This window comes from Melospiza georgiana, chromosome 1 (assembly GCF_028018845.1).
Source record: "Melospiza georgiana isolate bMelGeo1 chromosome 1, bMelGeo1.pri, whole genome shotgun sequence".
NCBI lineage: Eukaryota > Metazoa > Chordata > Aves > Passeriformes > Passerellidae > Melospiza > Melospiza georgiana.
Window position 1 is genome coordinate 2,935,820 of NC_080430.1, and position 23,332 is coordinate 2,959,151.

General features: G+C 49.2%; 1 protein-coding gene across 1 annotated transcript; it reads left to right on the forward strand.

The window, feature by feature from the left end:
• The first annotated feature begins 709 nt into the window (after positions 1-709).
• On the forward strand, positions 710-22,383 carry HHATL (hedgehog acyltransferase like). The gene is made up of 12 exons (XM_058027856.1): positions 710-926; positions 2,565-2,715; positions 3,345-3,412; positions 4,241-4,354; positions 5,688-5,882; positions 7,426-7,635; positions 12,140-12,311; positions 13,657-13,801; positions 14,141-14,176; positions 15,610-15,811; positions 19,150-19,291; positions 21,276-22,383. Exons 2-12 carry the CDS (start codon positions 2,610-2,612, stop codon positions 21,398-21,400), a joined length of 1,515 nt encoding a protein of 504 aa, XP_057883839.1. The 5' UTR covers positions 710-926; positions 2,565-2,609; the 3' UTR covers positions 21,401-22,383.
• Positions 22,384-23,332: the final 949 nt, after the last annotated feature.

Genomic DNA, 23,332 nt, shown 5'->3' on the forward strand with positions numbered 1-23,332 from the left:
ATGTGGGCACAGGGCACCCTGAGATAACAGAGGCCACAACCCAGCCCTGTCCCTTCCTGTCCCCTCCTGGAACACCTCACAGGTGTTTTGTAGAGATCCCAGGATCGTTAAGGCTGGAAAAGAGCTCTGAGACCATCGAATGCAAGTGCTAAACCATGTCCCCAAAGTGCCACATCTACGGGATTTTTGGAACACTTCAGGGATGGTGATTCCACCTGCACTGTTCCAGTGCCTGACAGCACTTTCAGTGAGGAGATTTTCAGTAATATCCAACTTAAATCTCCTCTGGCACATCTTGAGGCTGTTTCCTCTCGTCCTGACTCTCCTTACCCGGCAGCAGGAGATGCTGCAGCCTCTGAGCCTCTCTTAGATTTAAACCCTGCCCAAGCGGAGCAGGAACCACACTTTATTTTGGCTCCGTGCCTCAGTTTCCCCATCCCCACGCAATGATCCCTTCCTTTGGAACAAGGTGATGGGGAAAACCTCTCCTAAAAGTGGGGATCCCGGGAGGGAGCCGGTCGCTGCCTGATGCTGTGGTTCCCAGGGCTCTCCCAGCCCGGCTCCCCCGGCTCGGGGTGAGTTTGGCAGCCAGCACGGGTCCTCTGAGCAGCTGCCGTGACAGACAGCTCCCGAGCCACCCCCCTCTGCAGCGCTGCTCTAAAATAAAAATACCTCCCGCCCGCTGCGCTCCACTCCACTCCCAGCCAAACTTCCTCCGGGGGCACGCTGGGGGGGACGGCAGCCCAAAACCACCCGTGCCCCCCTCCCCGAGCCGGGCTCGGGGATGCTCTAGGGCAAAGCGGCCGCCCCCAGACCCGCGGTGCTTGTCCCCCGTGTGTCCCCTGTGTGTCCCCTGTCCCCACCGCGCCGCCGGACGCTGGATCCCCGACCCTCGCCCGCCTCCCCCCGCGGCCCCGGGGCTCAAGGTCAGTAGCGGGGAGCGGTGCGGGGCTGGGGGGACGCGATGCGGGTGGTGACATGACAGAGGTGACACTTGCTGTCACCCCTCCGTGTCCCCGGGGGCCGGGAGGGAGCGGGGATGAGGATGATGAGGATGATGAAGATGATGAGTATAATGAAGATGATGGGTATGATGAAGATGATGAGGATGGTGCTGCCCTGCTGGGACCCCCCCGAGCCTCCCTGGGCAGCTCGGAGCGATCAGAGTTAAAATCATCCGAGGGGTCCCCGCCAGCCCCCGGGGTTGGTCACCGCCTGCCGCCCGCTCCCTCGCTAAAGAGGAAAAAAAAATAATTAAATAAATAAAAAGAAGCTTTGAAAGCGTGGAAAGGAGGGGGAAAAAAGCTTTTTCCAGGCACGGGCGTGCGCGCCCTCCCGCCGCAGGGGCACCGCAGAGCGGGGGCAGCGCCCGCCCGCAGCGGCCCCGCACCGGGAGGGAGGGAGCGACAGCGGGGACAGCCCCGAAATTGCTCCTCGAGGAACCCGAAATTCCCCCCTATGAACCCCAAATTCCGCCCGGGATGATCCCGAAAATCCGCCCGGAGGAACCCCAAATTCCGCCCGGGATGAACCCGAATTTTCCCCGGGATAAACTCCAAATTCCGCCCGGGATGATCCCGAAATTATCCCCGGGATGAACCCGAAATTCCGCCCAGGATGAACCCGAAATTCCCCCCGGGAAACGCGTTTGGTGCACGCCGGGGGGAGATGGGGTCACCCCGCATCGCTGCCAAGGACCTCCCCCAACCCCGCTTAAAAACCCCGGCGACCGAACATAAAATAAACGCTTAAAATGAAAACGATAACTTTAATATTATTTTAATTTTAACATTATTTAATATTATTTCATTTTTAATATTATTTTCATTTTAATACGGAGTGATTTTAATAACCCCAGAAGCTTTTGCAAAGCGGATGCCAGAGCAGGCAGAGGGTGACCGGGCGCCGTTTGCGCCTTAATCCCTTGAGCGCTCTCAGGGATGGTGGCAGGGGGTGCCAGCACGGGGGTGTCCCTGTCCCCTGTCCCTTGTCCCCCGCATCCCGCCGCTCCTGTTTGGCAGCTGCCGGACACTCAGCCGGGGAGGCAAGGCACGTCGCGCCGAGGTTAATTAACCTCGGAGGAGTAATTAGCCCTTGGGCTAATTGCTGCTGATGCCGCAGCGGGCTCAGCCGTGCCTGCCTAGCTCCTAAAGGCTCTTGGCAGGGGAAATTTGGGATCGCGGGGATTTGGGAGACCCGGAGGTTGGGCGAGGTGAGCAGGAGATGGAGAAACTCATCAGGTCCCCTCCATCAGTGGTGTCTCCGTGTCCTGGATCCCCTCCAGGGATCCAAGCAGGAATTAGAGCTGGAGGAAGCCCATCCTGGAGCAGCTCTGAACATCCCAGGGATAATGGGAGGAACAGGAACAGCTGGCCCCAAATCCCGGCTCCTGGGTGGGGTTTGCAGGAACCTCTTTGCACCTGAGTTGTGCCCTGGGTGTGACCCTTTTCTCCATCCCTTCAGCCTTCAGGGGTGGGGAGGAGCAGAAGGGATTTGGGGTATTTGAGGGACAGTTTTCTCTGTTTCTCCCCGGTTTTCCTCCCTCTGCTCTCTGCCTTGCCCAGGTGTGGATCCCTCCCTGGTGCCGGCCGGGGCTGTCACCTCCCACCATGGGGGTTAAGGCGACGCTCCCTAGCTACGAGCTGGGCTTCTATGCCCTCGTGGTGACCTGTGCCGTGCTCTACAGCGGCAGCGGCATCTTCGAGGCGTCCAGAGGTAACGCTGCATCCCCCGGGAGGGGCACAATGGGTGGCATCCCCTGGGAGGGGCACAATGGGTGGCAGGCTCCTGCTTTTACAGCTGTTGATAGCACCAGCAGATCCCCGGCTTTAACTGCTGCAGAAAACAGCTTGGAAATCCTTCTTAAAGGGATTTTTGCCTGGTTGTCTCTTTGTCCCTATTTCCACTGTCACAGGTCTTCAGGTAGTGCCGCACCAGGCAGCCACCACCACCCTGCCTACACAAGGCTGATTCTCTTTTTTTGTTTGTTTTTTGGAGTTTTTTGTTTGTTTTGGTTTGGGTTTTTTGTTGGTTTGGTAGGTTTTGGTTTGTTTTTTGCTTTTTTTTGTGTTTGTTTGGTTTTTTTTGTTAGGAAGCCCGCAAACCTGAAAACTTTACGGGATCAGCCAGGGAATGTGCAATGAGAAAAAGGCTTTGCTGAAAATTCCTGCAGAAACCTTCTGTCACTGACTCTTTTAGGTGTCTGTGGCAATCAGGCAATTTTGGGATGGGGTGTTGAGCCCTGGTGGCTCATTATCACAACGATGAAGGTTCTGGGCTTGGCTTGAACCCAGATCCTATTTCCCAGAGCTGTATGTCTCCCTGTAACTTTGGTTCTTTTGCAGACAGCATGAACAGAAAAGCCTTTCGGGATGGCATAAAGCCAGGCTGGCACTACTTTGGCAGGAAAATGGTGAGTGAGGAAGGGATTGGGCTTTTCTAGCTCCAGACAGCTTGGGCAGTGGAGAAACACAGCTGGGTTTTTTGCTACTGACGAATTTCTGTGAGGTTCACCTGACTTGTATTTTTCTTCCTAAAGTAGTGGGGAAAATACCAGTCCTGCTGAAGCTTTGTGCAGGCTGCCCTGGAACAGAGACTGGACAGAGCTAAAGAATAAAGCAGGGATTTATTCAAAGGATCTCCTCCATGGATGCACCTTGGGCAGCACCAGAGCCCAGCCAGGGCTGCACCCAAGATGAACCAAAATGGCCCCAAAATGCACGAGCGCTCCCGGGGTCTCTCCCTGGGATCAGTTCTGCTCCATTTGCACCTTGCAGTTCATTGTCCCATTCCAGCTTTAGCCCAGGCAGTCCCACCCTGCTTGTTTTTCTCTCTCCAGCCCACGCTGTTTGTGCTCTGGGGCTGAGATTTGGGTCATTTGTCCTTGGTGCCCAGCTGGAGCCGGAATTGTTTTGTCTCCCTGCTCTGTGCACAGAGCTCACCATGCCCTAATAGAGAACTCACATCTCCCTGATATGAGCTCACCATCCCCTGATATGAAGCTCAGAACTCCACACTAAAGCACAGAATCTGAAAATATAAAAGCTAAAACCTGAGGCATCACTGCGGGGCTGTGAATACTCCATTTTGTGTGTGCTGGGATGAGTGACCTCTGCACATCCCTCCTGGGTTTTTATATCTGAGCTAAAGTGCTCGGGAGCCCTTGGGTGGAAAACGGGAAGGAAAAGCTCTAAAAGTTGTGGAGCTGGGGGCAGTAAAGTGCCTGGTGCTGCTCCTGCAGGATGTGGCTGATTTTGAGTGGGTGATGTGGTTCACCTCGTTCAGGAACATCATCATCTTCGCCCTCTCAGGACACGTCCTCTTCGGCAAGATCTGCTCCATGACCGTGCCACAGGTGAGCAGGGATTTGGGAGCACCATGGGTGGCCTGGGATCTGTGGAAGGGCCTTGGGTTTAGTGTTGCTGAAATGGCTCCCAAGGTATTGAAGAGTCCTTTTTTCTAGCTTGGCAACCAAAGAAGTCAAAATTCTTTGGCTTTGGCTTTTAAGGTTGTTTATTTTCTCTTATACTATACATTCTTTCTCTGACCTGCTGAGATCTGTCCAGCAGGTCGGGTTGTGGCACACTGACCACCCTTGGGGTTGTGTTAACTTTTTATAGCAAGATCTATCTGTACTTTATTTACAATAATTTTCCAATACCTATCACCTATGTTAGACAGTCTGTCTCTACTCTAAACCAATCCAGAAGTGTCACCACCACAGCAGAAGATGGAGGCCAAGAAGAAGGACAGGACACACCCAGATCCCTCCATCTTGCCTCTTGAACCCCCATTCTAAATCCCCAAATTCTACTTTTTCACCCTGTGACAAATTCACTATCATTCTACTCAAACCCTTGTGGCTTGTAACTCCCCACACAAAGTTGGTAATTGTTTCCATGGGCTAAAATCAAAGGCACAGGTGTTTGTGACTCTGTGCCAAGGGCTCTGATCCCCTTGCCAGTGTCTTGAGCCATCCAGGGCAGTCAGAGGAATGTCCTGGGTTCTGACAGAAGGGGTTTGGGGATGTTCTGGGCTCGGGGCTCTGACAGGAGGGGTTTTGGGGATGCTCAGGGCTCTGACAGGAGGGGTTTTGTGGATTCTCTGGGCTCGAGGCTCTGACAGAAGGGGTTTGGGGATGCTCTGGGCTTGGGACTCTGATAGAAGGGGTTTGGGGATGTTCTGGGCAGTGACAGAAGGGGTTTGGGGATGTTCTGGGCTCGGGGCTCTGACAGAAGGGGTTTGGGGGATGCTCTGGGCTCTGACAGGAGTGGTTTTGGGGTGTTCTGGGCTCAGGGCTCTGACAGAAGGGATTTGGGGATGCTCAGGGCTCTGACAGGAGGGGTTTGTGGATTCTCTGGGCTCAGGGCTCTGACAGAAGGGGTTTGGGGATGCTCTGGGCAGTGACAGAAGGGGTTTGGGGTGTTCTGGGCTCAGGTCTCTGAGAGAAGGGGTTTTGGGGTGTTCTGGGCTCAGGGCTCTGACAGAAGGGGTTTTGGGGATGCTCAGGGCTCTGACAGGAGGGGTTTGGGGATGCTCTGGGCTCTGACAGGAGGGGTTTTGGGGTGTTCTGGGCTCAGGGCTCTGACAGGAGTGGTTTTGGGGTGTTCTGGGCTCGGGGCTCTGACAGAAGGGGGTTTGGGGTGTTCTGGGCTCTCCCCACACCGACCCCACCGCTCTCTCCCCAGCACCGCGCTGTCATGTACATGATCTACGGGCTCCTGGCCGTGCTGGCCAGCATGGGGCTGCTCTACCTGATGATCATCCTGTCCCACTGCCTGCTCCTCTACTCGGTGGCCCTGGCCAAGCAGAAGTGGCTCTGCTACGTGGCCGGGCTCTGCTGCCTCGCCTCCTTCAAGGTGGAGCCCTTTGGCTCGTGGCAGGTGGGTCCTGTCCGTGTGTCTGTCCCATTCCCAGCCCACTGGTGTCCATCTCCTCGGGGTTATCCTCCAGAAGGACTCCTGGAGCAGCTCCACACCCTCGTGGCCATTTCTCCTGGCTGCACCAGAGCTCTCACAGCATTTTGGAGGGAAGGGGCTGTTGAGGTGTGAGCTTGGGAGTAATCCCACAGTGTTTGTCATGTTTTGGTGGCTTCATGCTGGTCCAGAACAAAGGAGATCTGAGTCCTCCTTGTGAAGGCTGACCTAGAACAGAGGCTAGACAGGGCTGAAGAATAAAGCAGAGATTTATTAAAAGGATCTCCTCAATGGATCCACCTTGGATCCATTTGTCAGCCTGCTGGTGCCCTGTGCCTCAGTTTCCCCATCTGTAACACAGAGCTGAGATGGATTCAGTAATGTCCATCTCTTAGGTCACAGCCTGGCTAAGATTTTATCTCACTGGTGGGTGGAGAGAAGTCCAGGAAGGATTTTACCAAAATATTCAATCCCTTGGCAGGACAGTGCTGTCTCTCCCTGCCTCCAAAGGTGTGTTCCCTCCTTCTCCATCAATCCCAAAGCAATTGGCTCTGCTTTACTCTGTGGGCACACCTGTGACAGGGTGACATTGCCACCCAAACCAAAGCTGTGTGACCAGCAGCTGCTTGGTGACGTGGCCAAGAGGATCTGCCACTTCCTGACTGCCCTGAGCTGCAGGAGCCAGCTGGGAAATCGAGCCCCAGTTTTCTCTTTCCAGCTCATTAACTTCAGAGACAATTGGTGTCAGAGCATAATTAGAGGTTTTCCTTGAACTGAAAACTAAGCTGGCAGAGGTCAGGGTTAGAGGAGATGTCAGGAAAAAATTCCTCACTGTGAGGGTGGAAAAGGGGCCCTGGCAGAGGTGCCCAGAGAAGCTGTGGCTGCCCCTGGATCCCTGGAAGTGCCCAAGGCCAGGTTGGATGGGGCTGGGAGCAGCCTGGGATAGTGGAAGATGTCCCTGCCATGGCAGGGGTGGCACTGGATGGGCTTTAATGTCCCCCCAACCCACACAATTCTCTGCTGCCCCAGTGTGAGGGTGTTCACAGGGGTCCCAGGATGAGAGAAGAGATGAGAACCTTGACTCCATGTGTCAGAAGGCTGATTTATTATTTTTTTACATATATTATATTAAAAGAAAATGATAGATTAAAAATCTACTGAAATAACAGAAGAAAGGATTTCATCAGAAGGCTTGAAAAGAAAGGAATGATAACAAAAGCTCGTGACTCTCAGAGAGTCTGAGCCAGCTGGGCTGTGATTGGCCATTAATTAGAAACAAGCAACATGGGCCAATCAAAGATGCACCAGTTGCATTCCACAGCAGCAGATAATTATTGTTTTTCTTTTCCTCTGAGGCTTCTCAGGAGAAAAATCCTGGCAAAGGGATTTTTCAGAAAATATCACAGCAACACCCCAGGATTGGTGTCCCCCACACAGCGAGGCAGCACAGAAGGGACACCACGTTCCTGGTGTTAATCTCTGTTTCTGTTAATCTCTGTTTCCTGCCCAGAGCGGGTTTGTGACGGGAGCTTTTGATCTCCAAGATGTGCTTTTCTACGGAGGCTGCACCTTCACCATCATGCGCTGCATGAGCTTCGCCCTCGAGAGCTCCCAGAAGGAGGAGGGCATCTACTCCATCTTCGACCTCCTCAAGTACAACTTCTACCTCCCCTTCTTCTTCTTTGGGCCTGTCATGACCTTTGACCAGTTCCATGCCCAGGTGAGTCACCCTGAAGCCAGGCTGGAGCAGGATCTCTCCCCAGAATTTATTTGCTTGAGGTCGGTGTCTGCAAAAACCCAACTTTTGCCACAGTGAGGGTGCAAATGATTGTAGAACTTCTTGTGGTCACTCTGTGAGTGTGTATTTCTGTGGGGAAGGGCATAAACTGATGGATTTTCAAACTTATTTTTTTGGGGTTTTTTTTGGCCAATTCACAATGGAAGTTCTTGCTGTGATGTCCTTGCTCCCTGGGCATCTGCACTGCTCCGTGCCTCAGTTTCCTTGTGTTGTCACCCCTGCCCCTTCATGGTGAGGGCCACACATGGGACCTCTGCATGCTGTGACAGCAAGGACATTTCTGTCTCCCATTTCTATCCAGCTGCTTCACTCAGGGATGGTTTGTATGTCTGCAGATCAAGTTATTTCTCAGGAAATAAACAAGATTGGGTGGAAGGCTGAGCTCCAGCAATCAGGGGCTCCATTAATACCCTGGTGCCCCAAATCTTTGCCTGTTCCACACAACCAAGGGAGCTTTTGGATGAGCAGACTCCAAACAGAACGGGAAAACACCAGCAGAAGCCTGGGCTGGGACCTCTGGAGCTGTTCCACAGTCCAAGATCAAGGAAACCAGCAATGCTGGGTCGCCCCTCACTCTTCCCACCTCAACCTTCTTCTGTGCCAAGGATCAGCCCTGGCCACCAGAGCAAGCTGGTGATGCTGGCAAAGGGAGGAGTTTGGTCAGCACTGGTGTGTGGAGGATTCCCACCACCACCCCCGGTTGCTTTTGCAGAAGAACAACCACACTGAGTTTTTGGACCCAAACGGATGCCTGGATATAAGAATGTTTTGGAAAAACATTTGTGGATTCAGAAGAAAAACCAGCCCAGGGCAGGGGAGAGCTCAGAGCCTCAGGGTGAGGAGAAGACTGAAGACTCACCAGCCCAGCACCTTCTCTGACATGTGGAGCTGTTTTGGTTGCCTAAGAAAGGGTTTGTGTGACGGTGTTCACAGGGGTCTCAGGATGAGGGAAGAGATGAGGATCTGACTCCATGTTCCAGAAGGCTGATTTATTATTTTATTATATATATTACATTAAAACTATACTAAAAGGATAGAAGAAAGGATTTCATCAGAAGGCTGGCTAAGCTAAGAACAGAATAGCAAAGAATGATAACAAAGGTTTGTGGCTTGGGCTCTGTGTCTGAGCCAGCTGGGCTGTGATTGGCCATTAATTACAAACATCCATCCTGGACCAATCAAAGCTCCACCTGTTGTATTCCACAGCAGCAGATAATCAATGTTTACATTTTGTTCCTGAGGCCTCTCAGCTTCTCAGGAGAAAAAACCCTAAGGAAAGGATTTTTCATAAAAGATGTCTGCAACAGGTTTGCACTGGGGTGTTTCCTCCAGGATGAGCCATGATCCCAGTCCTGCTCCTTGCCTGCTCTTCCCCTGTGCAATTTACAACTTCATGATGCCTCTTAAAATGAAAAAGAGCCCTCGGATCTTATTGGACATATTAAAAATTATTTTTGGAGCATTGGACTCTGAAGATCCTAAGTTCAGCTCTGGTGTCTCCATCAGAGATGCAGCCAGGTACCTACAAATGGGGACAGGAAACTCCTCATGTCTCCAACACCTGAACTCCCTCTGCTCCTGCACAGCTCCATCCAGGGGGAGTTTTATTCACTGCTCCTTTGCACAATCCCAAACCAGGCTGTCCAAAGGCACTTAATGAGCAATTCCCCTCTCTGCTGCTTCAAACCCCGAAGGCACAAGGACTAAAGTCCCCAACCCCTCTCCCCCTGCCCTGGCTGGGGGTCCTGGCTTGGCCTGGCCACCACTGCCATCTCCTGGCTACATCCCCCTGCACTGCTGGAGGTGAATTCTTAATTGTCCAAGAGCAATTAGGGCAGGAGGCAGGTGGAACCAGGGTGGGATGTATGGCCCTGTTAGAGATTGGATCTGTCCCTTTGCATCCTACTGGTCCTGCATCCTGGTGGAGCTCCTGCATTCCTATGTGAGATGGGAACTCATCTGTACCAGGGCTTGGCCAGCCAAATTTGGGTGGAGAAGCATCTTTCTTGCTGAGATCAAGGGAACAAATCCCTTGATTTGGGTTTCAATTTTGATGTCTAGGGTTGGGAGTGTTGGTGACACAGCCCTGACCCCAAGAAGGTGGTGGCCAAGTGTTGGCGCCACTCACAGATGTGAGGACAAGAGCAAACAACCTCAAGTTGCACCAGGGAAGGTTTAAACAGGATAATAGGAATAATTTTGTCAAGGAAATGGTTGTTAAGCATTGGAACAGGCTCTCCAAGACAGTGGTGGAGTCACCATCCCTGGAGGTGTTTCAGAGATGTGTAGATGTGGCGCTTGGGGACAGGGTTTAGTGCTGGGTTAAAGGTTGGGCTCAGTGATCTTAATGGATTTTTCCAGCCTAAACCATCCTGAGATTCCATGGGTTCTGTGCCCACCCACACATCTCCATGCCAGACCCTCTCCTTCCTCAGCTCAGGGTCCAGCAGCCTCTTTGTATCCTCAAAGAACCTGGTACTTAAAAGGCATGGAAAAAAAATCTGGCAAAGGCTTTAATTCTCAGGAATCATCTGGATTTGACAACAGGGCTGGTGAAGCAGCCTGTGGATTATGCAGGGAGAGCTCCCACCTCTTGCAGGGAATAAAGGGGAAGTAATAAACATAAGAGGATTTTCAATACAGCAGCGATTTTATGGCGATGTGGGGAAGCAAGGACATGTAATCCTCAGAGCTCACTCTGGTGCTGGTTATGTGACAATGAGCAGGGATACGACAGCTCCTGGAGGCAAACCCCAGGCCCTGTTTGTGCAGGAGACAGCAAAAATGAAATCCCCACCAATTCAGGACAGCCCCTCGAGCAAGTCTCCCTCTCATTTACACCAGGAATCTCCAGCAGAAACCTCAGCCATCATCAGTTCTCCTCCTCTGCCTCCCAAATGACCCTGGACAAAAATACACCAGGCCCTGGCAGAGCTGTCAGGCTGGGATTCCAACCCTGGACTCCATCCTGGAGATGTGATGGGTGCAAGCATTTGCTCCCTCTTAGTGCCTTTTGGAAGGGGCTGTCCTTAGGCAAAGTTGATTTCCTGAGCGCACTGCTGCAGAAAGAGCACAAAACCCTGGGAGCTCCCTGGTCAGAGTGGATTTCAGCCCACCTGGAGTCCCTGAGGACAGCCAGGCCTTTGACCACACACCTGCTCTGCTGGAAAACCCCTGGGAGCAGCAGGGTGATGCAGCAGGGACATCCCTGCTGTCCTCAGCCCTGCTGTGGGTGGCACATGTCCTGCTCCTTGTGCATGTGCTCACCTCAGCCAGCCCTTGGGAATTCCGTAGTGCAAATTTGGGCAATGTAGTCCACAGTGTGACCTTGTCCTGGTTTAGGGCAAATTTGGGAGAAAACCTCCAAAGGGGGCCCCTCTCCCCAGCAGTTTGTGAAGGATTCCTTGGAGAGAAGTGGAAAGAACCTGTTCATTTAACAGGCACAGCACCCCCAGCACACAGAATGAACAATACCGGGTGACACCGCTCTGGAAAAGAATGACAAATTCAGAGTGGGGGTGCTCACCCCCTCTCTGGGGGTGGTCACTCTGTTCTCAGTCCCTCCGGCACTGGGGCAGCTGCTGCCCAGAGTAGGTCCCGGGTAGGCCACAAGGTGCAAACTCTTGTTGTTCCCAGGGCCCAGTCCAGAGCAGGCTCGAGTAGGTCCAAAAAAGGAAAGGAGAAACAGTCCAGGAAGGAATTTGGACTGTTTAGCTAAACTAGCTAATGAGCAGAAGCAAAAAGCAAAAGCAGCACCATGTACTGCCCCATCTGTGTGTCCCACCAGCCTTGGGGGAGCGGCTGATAGCAAAACCAAAACAAGACTTTCACTCTTCAGAGCCAGTCTTGAAGGCACAGAACATGCTATCAGCATAAACAGAACACGCAGAGGTGGATACAAGCATCATAACATCACCCTAGGACAGATCTCTAAAGGGGAATGATGAATCAATCCCTGTTTGGACCTTGACCATCCTTGTGGATGAAGGAACAGCGCCCATCCTCTCCCTGGGCTCAGCCCTGCCCTGTGACTAAAATCTGAGGATGAGGGAAGAGACGAGGACCTGACTCCATGTTTCAGAAGGCTGATTTATTATTTTATTATATATATTATATTAAAACTATGCTAAAGGAATAGAAGAAAGGATTTCATCAGAAGGCTGGCTAAGAATAGAATAAGAAGGAATGATATCAAAGGTTTGTGGCTTGGACTCTCTGTCCAAGCCAACTGACTGTGATTGGCCATTAATTAGAAACATCCAACATGAGCTAATCAAAGTTTCACCTGTTGCATTCCACAGCAGCAGATAATCAATGTTTACATTTTGTTCCTGAGGCCTCTCAACTCCTCAGGAGGAAAAATCCTAAGGAAAGGATTTTCACAAAAGATGTCTGCGACACTGCCCCTGTTTGTCCCTCCCTGCAGGTGAGCACCCGCGAGCTGAGGCGCAAGGACGACGAGATGAAGAGCATCCGTGTCAATGCCCTCCTCCACGTGGGGGCCATCGTGGCTGTGGACATCTTCTTCCACTTCTTCTACATCCTCACCCTCCCTTCTGACCTGAAGTTTGTGAACCGCCTCTCAGACTGGTCCTTGGGTGAGTGGCTGTGCTTGGGCACCTTCACCCCTGTGCTCAGCTCCAAGGCAGTGGGGAGGGATCCAGATCTCCATTCAACCCCCCTTGAGAGGCTTTGGGAATGAATGCCTGTGTTGGACAGGTTTGAGTAAAAAAACCCTCATCCTCACTCTGGCCACGCACAGAGCTGTGTTGGGCAGCCCTGGAGGTTGGGTTGGAGGTTGAGTGGCTCTGGAAAGCACATGGTGCTGGTCTGACCTTTTCACAGTGTAAATTCTTTAGTTTGGTGTTTAGGAAGATGAGCACCAAGATATTTTTGTTACTTTTGGACTGGGAGGGAGCTCAGCACCTCTAAAAAATCAGCAGGACAATGCAAACCACATGCAGCAATGCAAGGCCTGATTGGATGTAAGGAAAGTTGTCCACAGAGTGGTCAAACACTGGGAGAGGTGCCCAGAGAGGTTATGGATTGTCCCAAAAGAGTCTACTCAACACTCACATGTTCAATGTCCAGGGCAACACAATCTCTACCTAAAGGTGGGTGTTCTCCAAGCATGGCTGGGCTAGAGACCTCCAGAAGGCAAATTCTCAAGATAAGAGATGGGAGCAGCACTGGCAGCTGGAGGGAGGGCTCCAGATGATCAAATCCATGTGTGATGGCAGCATTTCAGACACCACCACACAGCAGAGGCCAAGCAGGGGCTGGAGGAGCCTCCTGTCTCTCCAGAGTGGCAGCTCGAGGCTTGGATAAAATGCTGATGCAACTGGAGTGGCACTAACATGGATTTAGGTGTCCCAAGAGCCCTGGCTGGATGGATCCCATGTTACTCCAGAGGGAGCTGAGCTCTTCTGACTGTCCTGACCATGGTGGGAGTGGTCAGATTTTCCCGTTATCTGGGAGCTGGATCCCACCAAGACAGGGGCATTTTAGCAGCTCTTTGCAGAGGTATTTGAAATCTTTAGGAGCTGTCCCTGCAGGGTTTGCTTCCCAGTGTCAGACACCTCTCTAAGTCAGAGGTTCTGACCCTGGCTCTGCTGTAGCATGATATCCATGGCCAGGTGGAGCTGGGGTGGGGGAAACTTTGATGGAGGTGCCAATAAAACCTCCGAGGGCAGACCTGAGAGCTGTGATGAGTTCATCACGGCTTAACAAGCCTCAGAGGGAAGGCACAATGATGGAATAAATGACTGTATAAACAGAATTTCTTGGACTACTAAGTCAAGCAGTTTGCTCCCTCAAACCCCAAGAAGAAATTCCCCTTTGATTCAAGCCTCTTTAAAAAATAGTTTTAAAATATTTCCTCTGCAGAAATCCTGATGCGTTCTATGTTCTTTTTTCCCTGTTTGACTCCCATTTTTGCTCCAGCTGGCCTGGCCTACTCCAATCTGGTGTATGACTGGGTGAAGGCTGCTGTCATGTTTGGGGTCATCAACACCATTGCCAGACTGGACCACCTGGACCCACCCCAGCCCCCAAAATGCATCACCATGCTCTACATCTTTGCTGAAACGTGAGTACCCTGAAGGAAGAATGATGGAGCTGGACAGGACATGTGTGCAGGGGAGGACACCTGGGCTGTCCTGGGCAGCTGGTCTGGGAGCTGGAGACCACCTGAAACCATAGCCTGGACCTGGCCAGAACCCAGGGAAATATTCCTAGGTGGGGAGAAATGGATAAGGAGAAAAGTTCAACCACGTCTCTAGTAGGATCTGTCCAAGGAAGGAGCCTGGAGGATTTCTGTGAGCAAGGTCCATGATGTGGCTTGCCATGGCATTGGGTGTTTTATATGTTTCAACTGGTTTTTATTGTCATTGTGTGTTTTAACATGTGCTTATCATCTTATTTTTAGGCATTTTGACAGAGGGATTAATGACTGGCTGTGCAAGTAAGTGTCTGGTCTGGTTCAGGGTCTTCCCTTCCATCCCAGAGAAATGAAGCATCACATGCTGTTCATCCCATAGCTGGGGTGTCCTCTCCTCTGGATAAATTCCACTATTTGCTCTGTCTAGCCCCAAACCCATTGAATTAATTGCACAAAGAGCAGCCCCTTCCTCCAAAGCTGGCAATAAAAGAGTGCTGTCCCAAAAATCCCTTTAAGTCTGGTGGGTTTAGGGTTCCCCCAGAGGAGGAAGAGCCAGCTTTACATTTCTCCAGGAGGAAAGGGGAACTGAGTGCTGTAGCTCCACCTGCATCTTCCTCAGCCCTTCAGCTCCCTTCATCCATGAGTTCACACCAGCAAGCCTCTGCTGAGAGCGGTGGTGGCTGCTTTGTGATAAAATCCTGAGCACCAGCACGTGTGAGAGACCCCAAGTTTTACCTGCCAGAGGGGGAAAGGTGGATATTTTCTCCTTGAGTATTTATAGGTTGTTAGGAACACAAGTCCCAAGCGGTTGAGGCACAGCAAAAATCAATTTATTGCCATAACATCCCTCCTGTTTTACTGGGATTATCTGGGCTGACCTCTCTGTGAGGAGCTTGGGAAAAGAAAATCCAGAGGCATCTCCTGGACTACAGAGAGCACCAACCTGTGGTGGTGTTTGCAGGGGTCCCAGGACGAGGGAAGAGATGAGAATCTTGACTCCATGTGCTCAGAAGGCTGATTTATTATTTTATTATACATATTACATTAAAAGAAAATTATCTATTAAAACTATACTAAAGAATAGAAGAAAGTTATTTCATCAGAAGACTTGGAAGGAATAGAATGGAATGATAATAAAATTTTGTGACTGACCAGAGTCCCAACACAGCTGGACTGTGATTGGCCATAAATTAAATTATATATTAAAACTAAATAATACATTAAAACTAAAGAATAGAAGAAAAGGATTTCATCAGAAGGCTAGCAAGCAAAAGGAAAAGGAATGATAATAAAATCTTGTGAGTGACCAGAGAGTCTGAGCCAGCTGACTGTGATTGGCCATTAATTGCAAACAACCACATGAGACCAATCCCAGATGCACCTGTTGCATTCCACAGCAGCAGATAATCAATGTTTACATTTAATTTCTGACGCATCTCAGCTTCTCAGGAGAGAAAAATCCTAGCAAAAGGATTTTTCATAAAAGATGTCCATATATTTTCATAAAATACATTTTATTTTATCATTATATATAATTTATATACTAAAAAGTAAAATAACTATAAAAAAACCCCAAAATATTAAAATACAATACTATAAATTAATAAATCATAATGATATATAATATTTTAACATATATAATTTAGATATCATTATATAATTTTATAGGGTATAATATAGAAATTTATGTTATATAATTTATAGAAAAAACATCAACCACCTTCCCTGGCTTTTAGGTACGTGTATGACCACATTGGAGAGAACCACGACAACATCCTGAAGGAGCTGGTGGCCAGCATCACCACCTTTGCCATCACCACGCTCTGGCTGGGGCCCTGCCACGTCGTTTACATCTGGTCCCTCGTCAACTGCTTCGGCCTCAACTTCGAGCTCTGGGTGCAGAAGTTCTTCCAGCTGGGGCCCTTTGCCAAGCTGGAGGTGAGGGCATGGGCATGGGGATGGGGATGGGGATGGGGACCAGCTCTGGGGCTGGGAAATGTCTGTGCCTGGAGGGAGCTCACACTGGGTTGGAGGGGTCGGATTTTTGGGTGAGGAAGAAGAGCAGAATCCCTGAGGATGCCATGGGGCTCCTGCCTGGAGATCTTTCCTGTGGCCTTCAAAATCATGGAATTATTAAGGCTGGAAAACACCAGCAAGTCCAGCTGGACCACCACTGTGGTTTTGTTTGCAGGGGTCCCAGGATGAGGGAAGAGATGGGAAACTTGACTCCATGTTTCAGAAGGCTGATTTATTATTTTGTGATACATATTATATTAAAAGAAAATGATAGATTAAAATTATACTAAAAGAATAGAAGAAAGGATTTCATTAGAAAGCTAGCAAGGAAAGGAATGATGATAAAATTTTGTGACTGACCAGAGTCCCACCACAGCTGGACCTGTGATTGGCCATTAATTAAAAACAACCACATGAGCCAATCCCAGATGCACCTGTTGCATTCCACAGCAGCAGATAATCAATGTTTACATTTTGTTCCTGAGGCCCCTCAGCTTCTCAGGAGAAAAGATCCTGGCAAAAGGATTTTTCATAAAAAATATCCATCACACACCACTATGTCCACCACTAAACCACATCCTTTAGTGCTGTATCCATGGGGTTTTTTTAACATTTCCAGGGATGGTGACATCCCTGGACAATCCTTGGGATCAGCCACTGAGCTGTGCAAGGGAAGCTCAGTCCTGGTGCTCTGTGTCCCCTCATTCCATGCGCTTTGTCACCCACCCAGAGCAAACAAACTCCTGCCCATGTGCTGCTTCACAGGGAATGCAGATTGGGGTGGAAATTCCAGAGGGAAAACAGAGGTCCAAGAGAAGCAGGAATGCATCTCCAGTGAGGCATCAAAGTGCCACAGATGGACAAAAAATATGAGATATCTGTCAATATCTGTCCTTGGGAATAGCTCTGTGCATATGGGGGATGTGCTGTGGGGAATATCCAGATCCTAGAGGGAAATGTTTATGTATTTCCTTATGGGATTAATTTGTTCTTCTTGTTCCACAGAGCATCTTGGCGTTCTCAGTGGTTTTTGATCTCATTTCTTTTGAAATCAAGTGTTTGGATGCTAGAACAAATTATTTTAAAATAATAATAATTTAATAATAATTTCAATAAATTGTGCCTTTTGTTTGGGACCAAGGCGTCTCAGGGACATACTGGAAAAAAACCTTTAAAACTTACACCCTGAAAACAATTGTCTTCCTATTAGAATCCTAAACACAAGAAACTCTCAGATCTTTAAACCTGTAAACTAAAGCTTAGAATAAACTCAAGATTTAATGTAAAACCTTAAAAAAACCTTCCAACCCTAAATACTAAAACTAAAAATATAAATTTATAATTTAAAACAAAACCAAGTTAAACTAAATTTTAAAAATTTAAAGTTTTAAATTTTAAAATATAAAATATTAAAATAACTGCATAAATAAACAAAAATTAAAATACAATACTATAAATTAATATACCATCATGTATATATTATATTATATTATATTATATTATATTATATTATATTATATTATATTATATTATATTATATTATATTATATTATATTATATTATATTATATTATATTATATTATATTATATATAATTTATATATCATTATATATATATATCAATTAACTAAAACCCACTATATTCTATATTGCAAATCCATACAACAAAATATCTAAAAATTAAATAAAAACGTAAATATTCCTGTTAAAAATATTTTATTAATCAATATCTCCTTAAACAATCTTATATCTAAAAATCTTAAAGTCTTCTAAACCATACTATAACAATATAGTTGTTATAGTGGAATTCACCCTTCCTACCTATAAAAATAAATATAAATATGAAATAGATAAACCTCAGAAATATAAAAAATAAAAATGTTTATTTAAAAAACATCAAAATAAAAAATAAGAAATAAAAAATATTATATAAAAAATATAAAATATAAACCACATAGAAAAAATAAACCACAATTCAAAAATTCCATCTCAAATTCCTTCCAAAAAATATATTCCATCCATTAAAATAGAATGGAAGGAATATTTTTTTGGAAGGAATTTGAGATGGGATTTATTATATAAATTGTATTTTTTTAATATATAAAAATATAATAGAAATAAATATATAAAATATTAACTACATATAAAAACAAATTATGAATATTTAATAATAATAATAATGAAATATAAAAATATAAACCCCAATTCAAAAATCCCATCTCAAATTCCTTCCAAATAAATTATCATAAGTTTCTTTTTTCCCAATTTAAATCCTGGAGGCCCTAAATTAGTTAAAGATCTGCTTTGAATACAACCCACAGAGAGAATCCTCCTGTTTGCTCTTGTGGTTGAACTCCTAATCAGATTAAGGCTCTGGAGGCAGTGAAATCCCCTTCCCTGCAGCACCACAATTCCCAGCCCTAAGTAGCCTGGGGGCTCTTTGAAGGCTGCTCTAAACTCCATCCCTGCTCCACTCACAGCAGCTGATCCTGGAGATTATGTGCCACTGACAATTCCACTCTGCTGCTGTCATTGGCTTTTGAGCTTTTTTTTTTTTTCTCTCTTTAATTCCTAGGAAACTATTTTTAACGGGAGCCAGGAGTGATTTGCATGTAGGGCTAATAATAATCCTGGGATACAACAGATTCTTCTGCCTTGAGGAGTGGCAAGAGGTGGAGAAAGCAGGACTCAACAATTTCATTTTAAAGAGAATCTGAGAGAGCTGGAGAAGGACTTGTGACAAGGATGTGGAGGGACAGGACAAGGAGAAATGGATTTAAACTGACAGAGGGCAGGGTTGGATGGGATATTGGGAAGGAATTCTTCCCTGGGAGGGTGGGCAGGCCCTGGTACAGGACGCCCAGAGAACCTGTGGTTGTTTCTGGATCCCTGAAAGTGCCCAAGGCCAGGTTGGACAAGGCTTGGATCACCCTGGGACAATGGAAGGTGTCCCTGTCCATGGCAGGAGGTGGAATGGATGATCTTTAAGATTCCTTCCAACCCAAACCCTTCCATGTGTCTGTGATTCTACAATTACCCTGAAACTGTGTCTAACATCTTGCCCTTGCCCATGGAACCCAGCCCAGGGTCCCTAAATCAGCAGAGCACTTTTGTCCTTTCCTTGTCCTTTCATTTCTTCATTCCAGAGGCACTGAAAGCTGCTCTGATTTTTGCCTCCTCTCTGGGATCCCAGCTGGGGTTGTCCCAGTCACCCCCTTCTCCTTAGAGACCCTTTTCCCTCTGCTCCTCTCTCCCGCACAGGCCAAGCTGTCAGGGGCCATGTCTCGGCGGATCAGGGCAGCTTTTGGGGCTGTGAACTTCTGGGCCATCGTCCTCTACAACATCCTGGCCCTCAACAGCCTGGAGTTTGCTCTGCTGGTGACCAAGAGACTGCTCGTGATGGGTAAGGTGCTGCCAGCCTTCCCCACTGAGACACCCCTGTCTGAGCTGCTGTGGGAGCTGAGCACTGGGATCTTGGATCCTTCGGGGTCCAAAGTGCACTGACCACTGTTTTGTGATGTGGCTGCTCCAAATGTCCTTAATTCTTCTGCAAAAAGTGGTTTCTTAGCCCCCTGTGTGTTCTGGGGTGCCAGCTGCCTGCCAGGTGTGCTTGTACAGCTCCTGGCACAGCCTGAGCCTGGTTCAGCCTCCATGAAGCACTGCAGAAGTCACGTTCACCTCGCCAAGCAGGGCTGAGTCCCTGCCTATGAAATATCCCCTTGCTGGAGACAGGGATTGACCCCTCCTGCCTCATTTCCTCTGCTCCAGCAGATATTCTGCATCATCCCAAAGGTGACAGGTACAAATCCTCATCCTGCTGTACATGTCTTGGTTTGGAAAGACAGGAGTCTGCTAAGGAAGGCAGGAGCCTCCCCTGAAATGGAGAATGTAAACCCTCCCCACCCCTCCAAATTGCTGTAAATTTTAAATTAAGGGGCTCAGGCAAAAATATGGGAGCAGGAAATAACAGTTCTTTAATGGAGAAGACAATAAAAGGATAAAATAAACAATGCAGTGCACTAAAACAACACTGACAGAGTCAGAACCCAACCTGACACCCTGTGGGTCAGGGTGTTGGCAGCAGTCCCATTGGAATTGTGGCTCAGCCCTCCTGCAGTGTCAGGGGTGGTTCTGCTGGAGCAGGGATCCTGTAGAGAAGGATGGATTCTTCCTCTGAAGATGCAGTGGAAGGACAGGCAGCTGCTGTTCCTCTGGGGAATCCAGTGGAGAAGCCGTGCTGGTGTCTCAAAAACCTCTGGATTATATCTGGGTAGGAATGCTTGGCTCCTCCCTCTGGGCTCACATCTCCCAATGGGATGCTGTAGTTCTTATCATTTCTTATCTAATGCAGTGACATTCAATACCTGTTATCTGCAGATGTCGTCCCAGAGGGAGGAGTGATTGTGGTCACTCAGAGAGAGAGATAAGGAAAAATGCCCCCTTGACAAAAGACAACTGCCATACAGGTGGTAACAGAATACATCTTGCCTTACAATCTGGAGCAGTACATTTCTAATCAGTGGATTGTGGCACTGTTCTGAAGCCTTCTTGAGCTGCCCAGGGTATAAATAGCCCTGAGGAGCCCTCTCTGGGATGGGGATGGATAATGTCACACTCGCTGTGCCAGGAGTGCCTGCCCGCTGAGCTCGCTGGCTTTTGCTGGCTGCATTATTCATTGCACAGCTCCTGTTTTAGCAGGAGCAAACCCTGGACCCAGCCCTCTGCTGTGGAGACCAGATTTGTGATTGCAAACACCGTCAGACCCTTCTGAAGAGGAGGGGGGGCTCTGTCACTGACGTAGGTGACAAAAATATGTATTTTCCTGGGCAGACACTGTGTCCCCATGAAGTGCAAGACAAGGAGACTTCAAAGCAGTGCCACAATGCACTGATTAGACATGTACAGACTGCAGCATGAGGATTTGTACCTGCCACCTTTGGGATGAGGCAGGGTGTCTGCTGGAGCAGAGGAAATGAGGCAGGACAAGGCTGGGGTTGATCTCAGCATCAGTGGGGCCCAAAGCTTCCAGAAGGTCACAGAGCTGAGCAACAATGGGCATGGGCAGGTTCAGTGGGCAGAAAGTCAACCATGACTTCTGAACTTGGGGAGGAGAAGGATTTTGGGAGGTAAGAGGGGCTCAAAACCCCTCCAGCATGTCCCCACTGCAGTCCACTGTGCCTTGGTGGGTTCAGCTTCACCTAAAATCCAACCCTGAGCATTTCCCTCTTGCTGAAGCCGCAGGGCTGGATCGATGACAAAACATGTCACTGGCCACCATGATCTTGTGGGACCTCCCAAGCCCACCTGAGAGGCAGCTGTGCTGGGGTGAAGAACTGGCCTGGTTAGGCCAGCACAGCTGCATGACCAGGTCTCCCTCCCTGCCCTAGGTTTCCCTGAGAGCACCTTGTCCATCTGGTTCATCACCTACTGCGGCGTGCAGCTGATCAAGGAGCGCGAGCGCATCCTGGCCATCCAGGAGGAGGAGAAGGGGGACAAGGCCAAGCTGGAGTAGGGGAGCCTTGTCCTGGAGCTTCACCTCCCTTCCAGCCACTGCTGCCAGGCCAGGCCCCGTTCAGGGCTCTCCAAGCTCTCCTGACAATCGGACTGCTGTAGCTCATCCACGTAGACCTCACCTGGAAGGCACAGGTCACCCCCTTGCTGCAGGGAAGGTTTTCCATCAGGCACAGCGGGTGTTTCACAGTCTCCCCAGGCGTGGCAGGATGCTGAGGCACCTCCCAGGATGTTTTTTCCATGCCAGAGCCATCCCTGTTGTTTTCCTGACCCTCTGAAGTGTGCAGGCTCAGAGATTTCACCCCCTGCTTCCCTTGGTGCACCAGCACTGGGCTCCCCCTCAGCCCTTGTCTCCCAGAGGAGACTCTCCAGGCCCCATGGCTGGAGGTTTTAGGGCCTGCACTGCTGGATCTGTGACTAGCCTGCTGTGACACGTGTCCTGGGACTCAAGCCAAACCCCACCTCCGTTTTTTTACATGCTATGGACAAAGGTCTAAGCTCACATTCCTGCCCATGGCTGAGGGACAGAAGGTGCTGCAGCCACCCCTTGCTCACCTCCATCCCTTTCCTCAGCTGCCTTTGGTGTGCACAGCCCAGTGAGCACACAGCTGAGCACAATCCAAGGAGAAAAACCCCGGGTGAAGGTCAGGGAGTGGGGCTGGGTGGTGGAGGGAAAGCCCATGGGAGCCTCCTTGGAGAATCAGACTTTGGGAGCGTGTGAAACACAGTGCCTTGGGGAAAAGGTGGGTTTGTCACACAGAAATAGCTCTCTTGCACTTTAGAGTAACTCTCAGTGGCCTTATGTCTGAGTTCTGTCTGTCTGGGGGCAGGACCCACACCCTCTGCAGTGGGGCTGAGACCTTGGTGCATCCCCCTGGGGGAAGCAGGATGGGTTCTTGCCAGCTTTCAGCTCTGCCAAAGCATTTTGTGGAGTCCCTGGTAAATGTCTCATATTTATGTAGCCAATAAATGTTGGATAACTCTGGCACCTGCTGCTTATCCCTGTCAATGCTGCTGGCTGCAGGAGACACCCCTGGAAATACCTGAGCTGAGAGGATCTGTTTGCAGGTCTTTACCTGCCCCCCAAAAAAGTGACACAAGACATTTGTGACTTCAGCAGAAACCCATTTGTCATCACCAGACTGAAGGTTGGGCTGCAGCTGGATTCATATTCACCTTTATTTTGACTCTGCTTTTGTACATATCTTGATCCTGTGGCCAGCAAATCTCACCTGTGTGGGTTTTGGGTTAGAAGCCAGGTTGGTTTTACTTTTGGGAGCCTCCCAACAATGCTGGGAGTAAGGGGCAGGCATTGTGCCTTGGTGGCACCTTGTCACATCCCTTTTTGACACATCTGTCACTGCCGGACTCTTCACAGATGTTTCGTGGCATCTCCATTGTTTCAGATTTACTTTTTCCATCAAACCAGCTCTGCCACCCTGTGCTTCCTGCAGGGTTGGGTTCATCTCCTGTCCTCTTTAGGGGTGTCCTTGCACAGGTGGCTCCTCCCTGAGCTGCTGTCACCAAGGGCTCTGTCCCTGAGGTGGCTCAGTCAGGCTCTGTGGCTGCCTGGGAGGACAGAGTCACCTGCAGTGTCCAAGTGGGTGACTCACATGGCAAAGCCCAGTGACTCTGCACTGCCCTCCTGACTGGGACACTTCAGCACAGAAAATAGCCCATTCACTAAGAGCCTATATTTACCCAGCAGCTGCATCTGCTGAAGCTGCCAGAAGGAGCTAATCTTAGACACCAACCCAGCCAGTGATCTGTTAGAGACAGTTCACGGGACAATTTGGGCTTTGCCCTCCTTTTCCAGGAGTTTTCCCTTCAGCTTTTGCTGCTCTGACAAGCCCAGGAGGTCTGAGCCCCCTGGTGCTGTCTCAACCAGCTCAGCCTTGCACTGAATCCCACTGTAGGATGGGATTTATCCACT

Excerpts from the sequence above, each read along its gene's own strand:
- HHATL (XM_058027856.1), top strand. The coding sequence starts at position 2,610 with ATGGGGGTTAAGGCGACGCTCCCTAGCTACGAGCTGGGCTTCTATGCC. Across the intron at positions 12,312-13,656 it reads CCTCTCAGACTGGTCCTTGG|CTGGCCTGGCCTACTCCAAT; the intron begins GTGAGTGGCTGT and ends TTTTTGCTCCAG. Across the intron at positions 13,802-14,140 it reads CTCTACATCTTTGCTGAAAC|GCATTTTGACAGAGGGATTA; the intron begins GTGAGTACCCTG and ends TCTTATTTTTAG.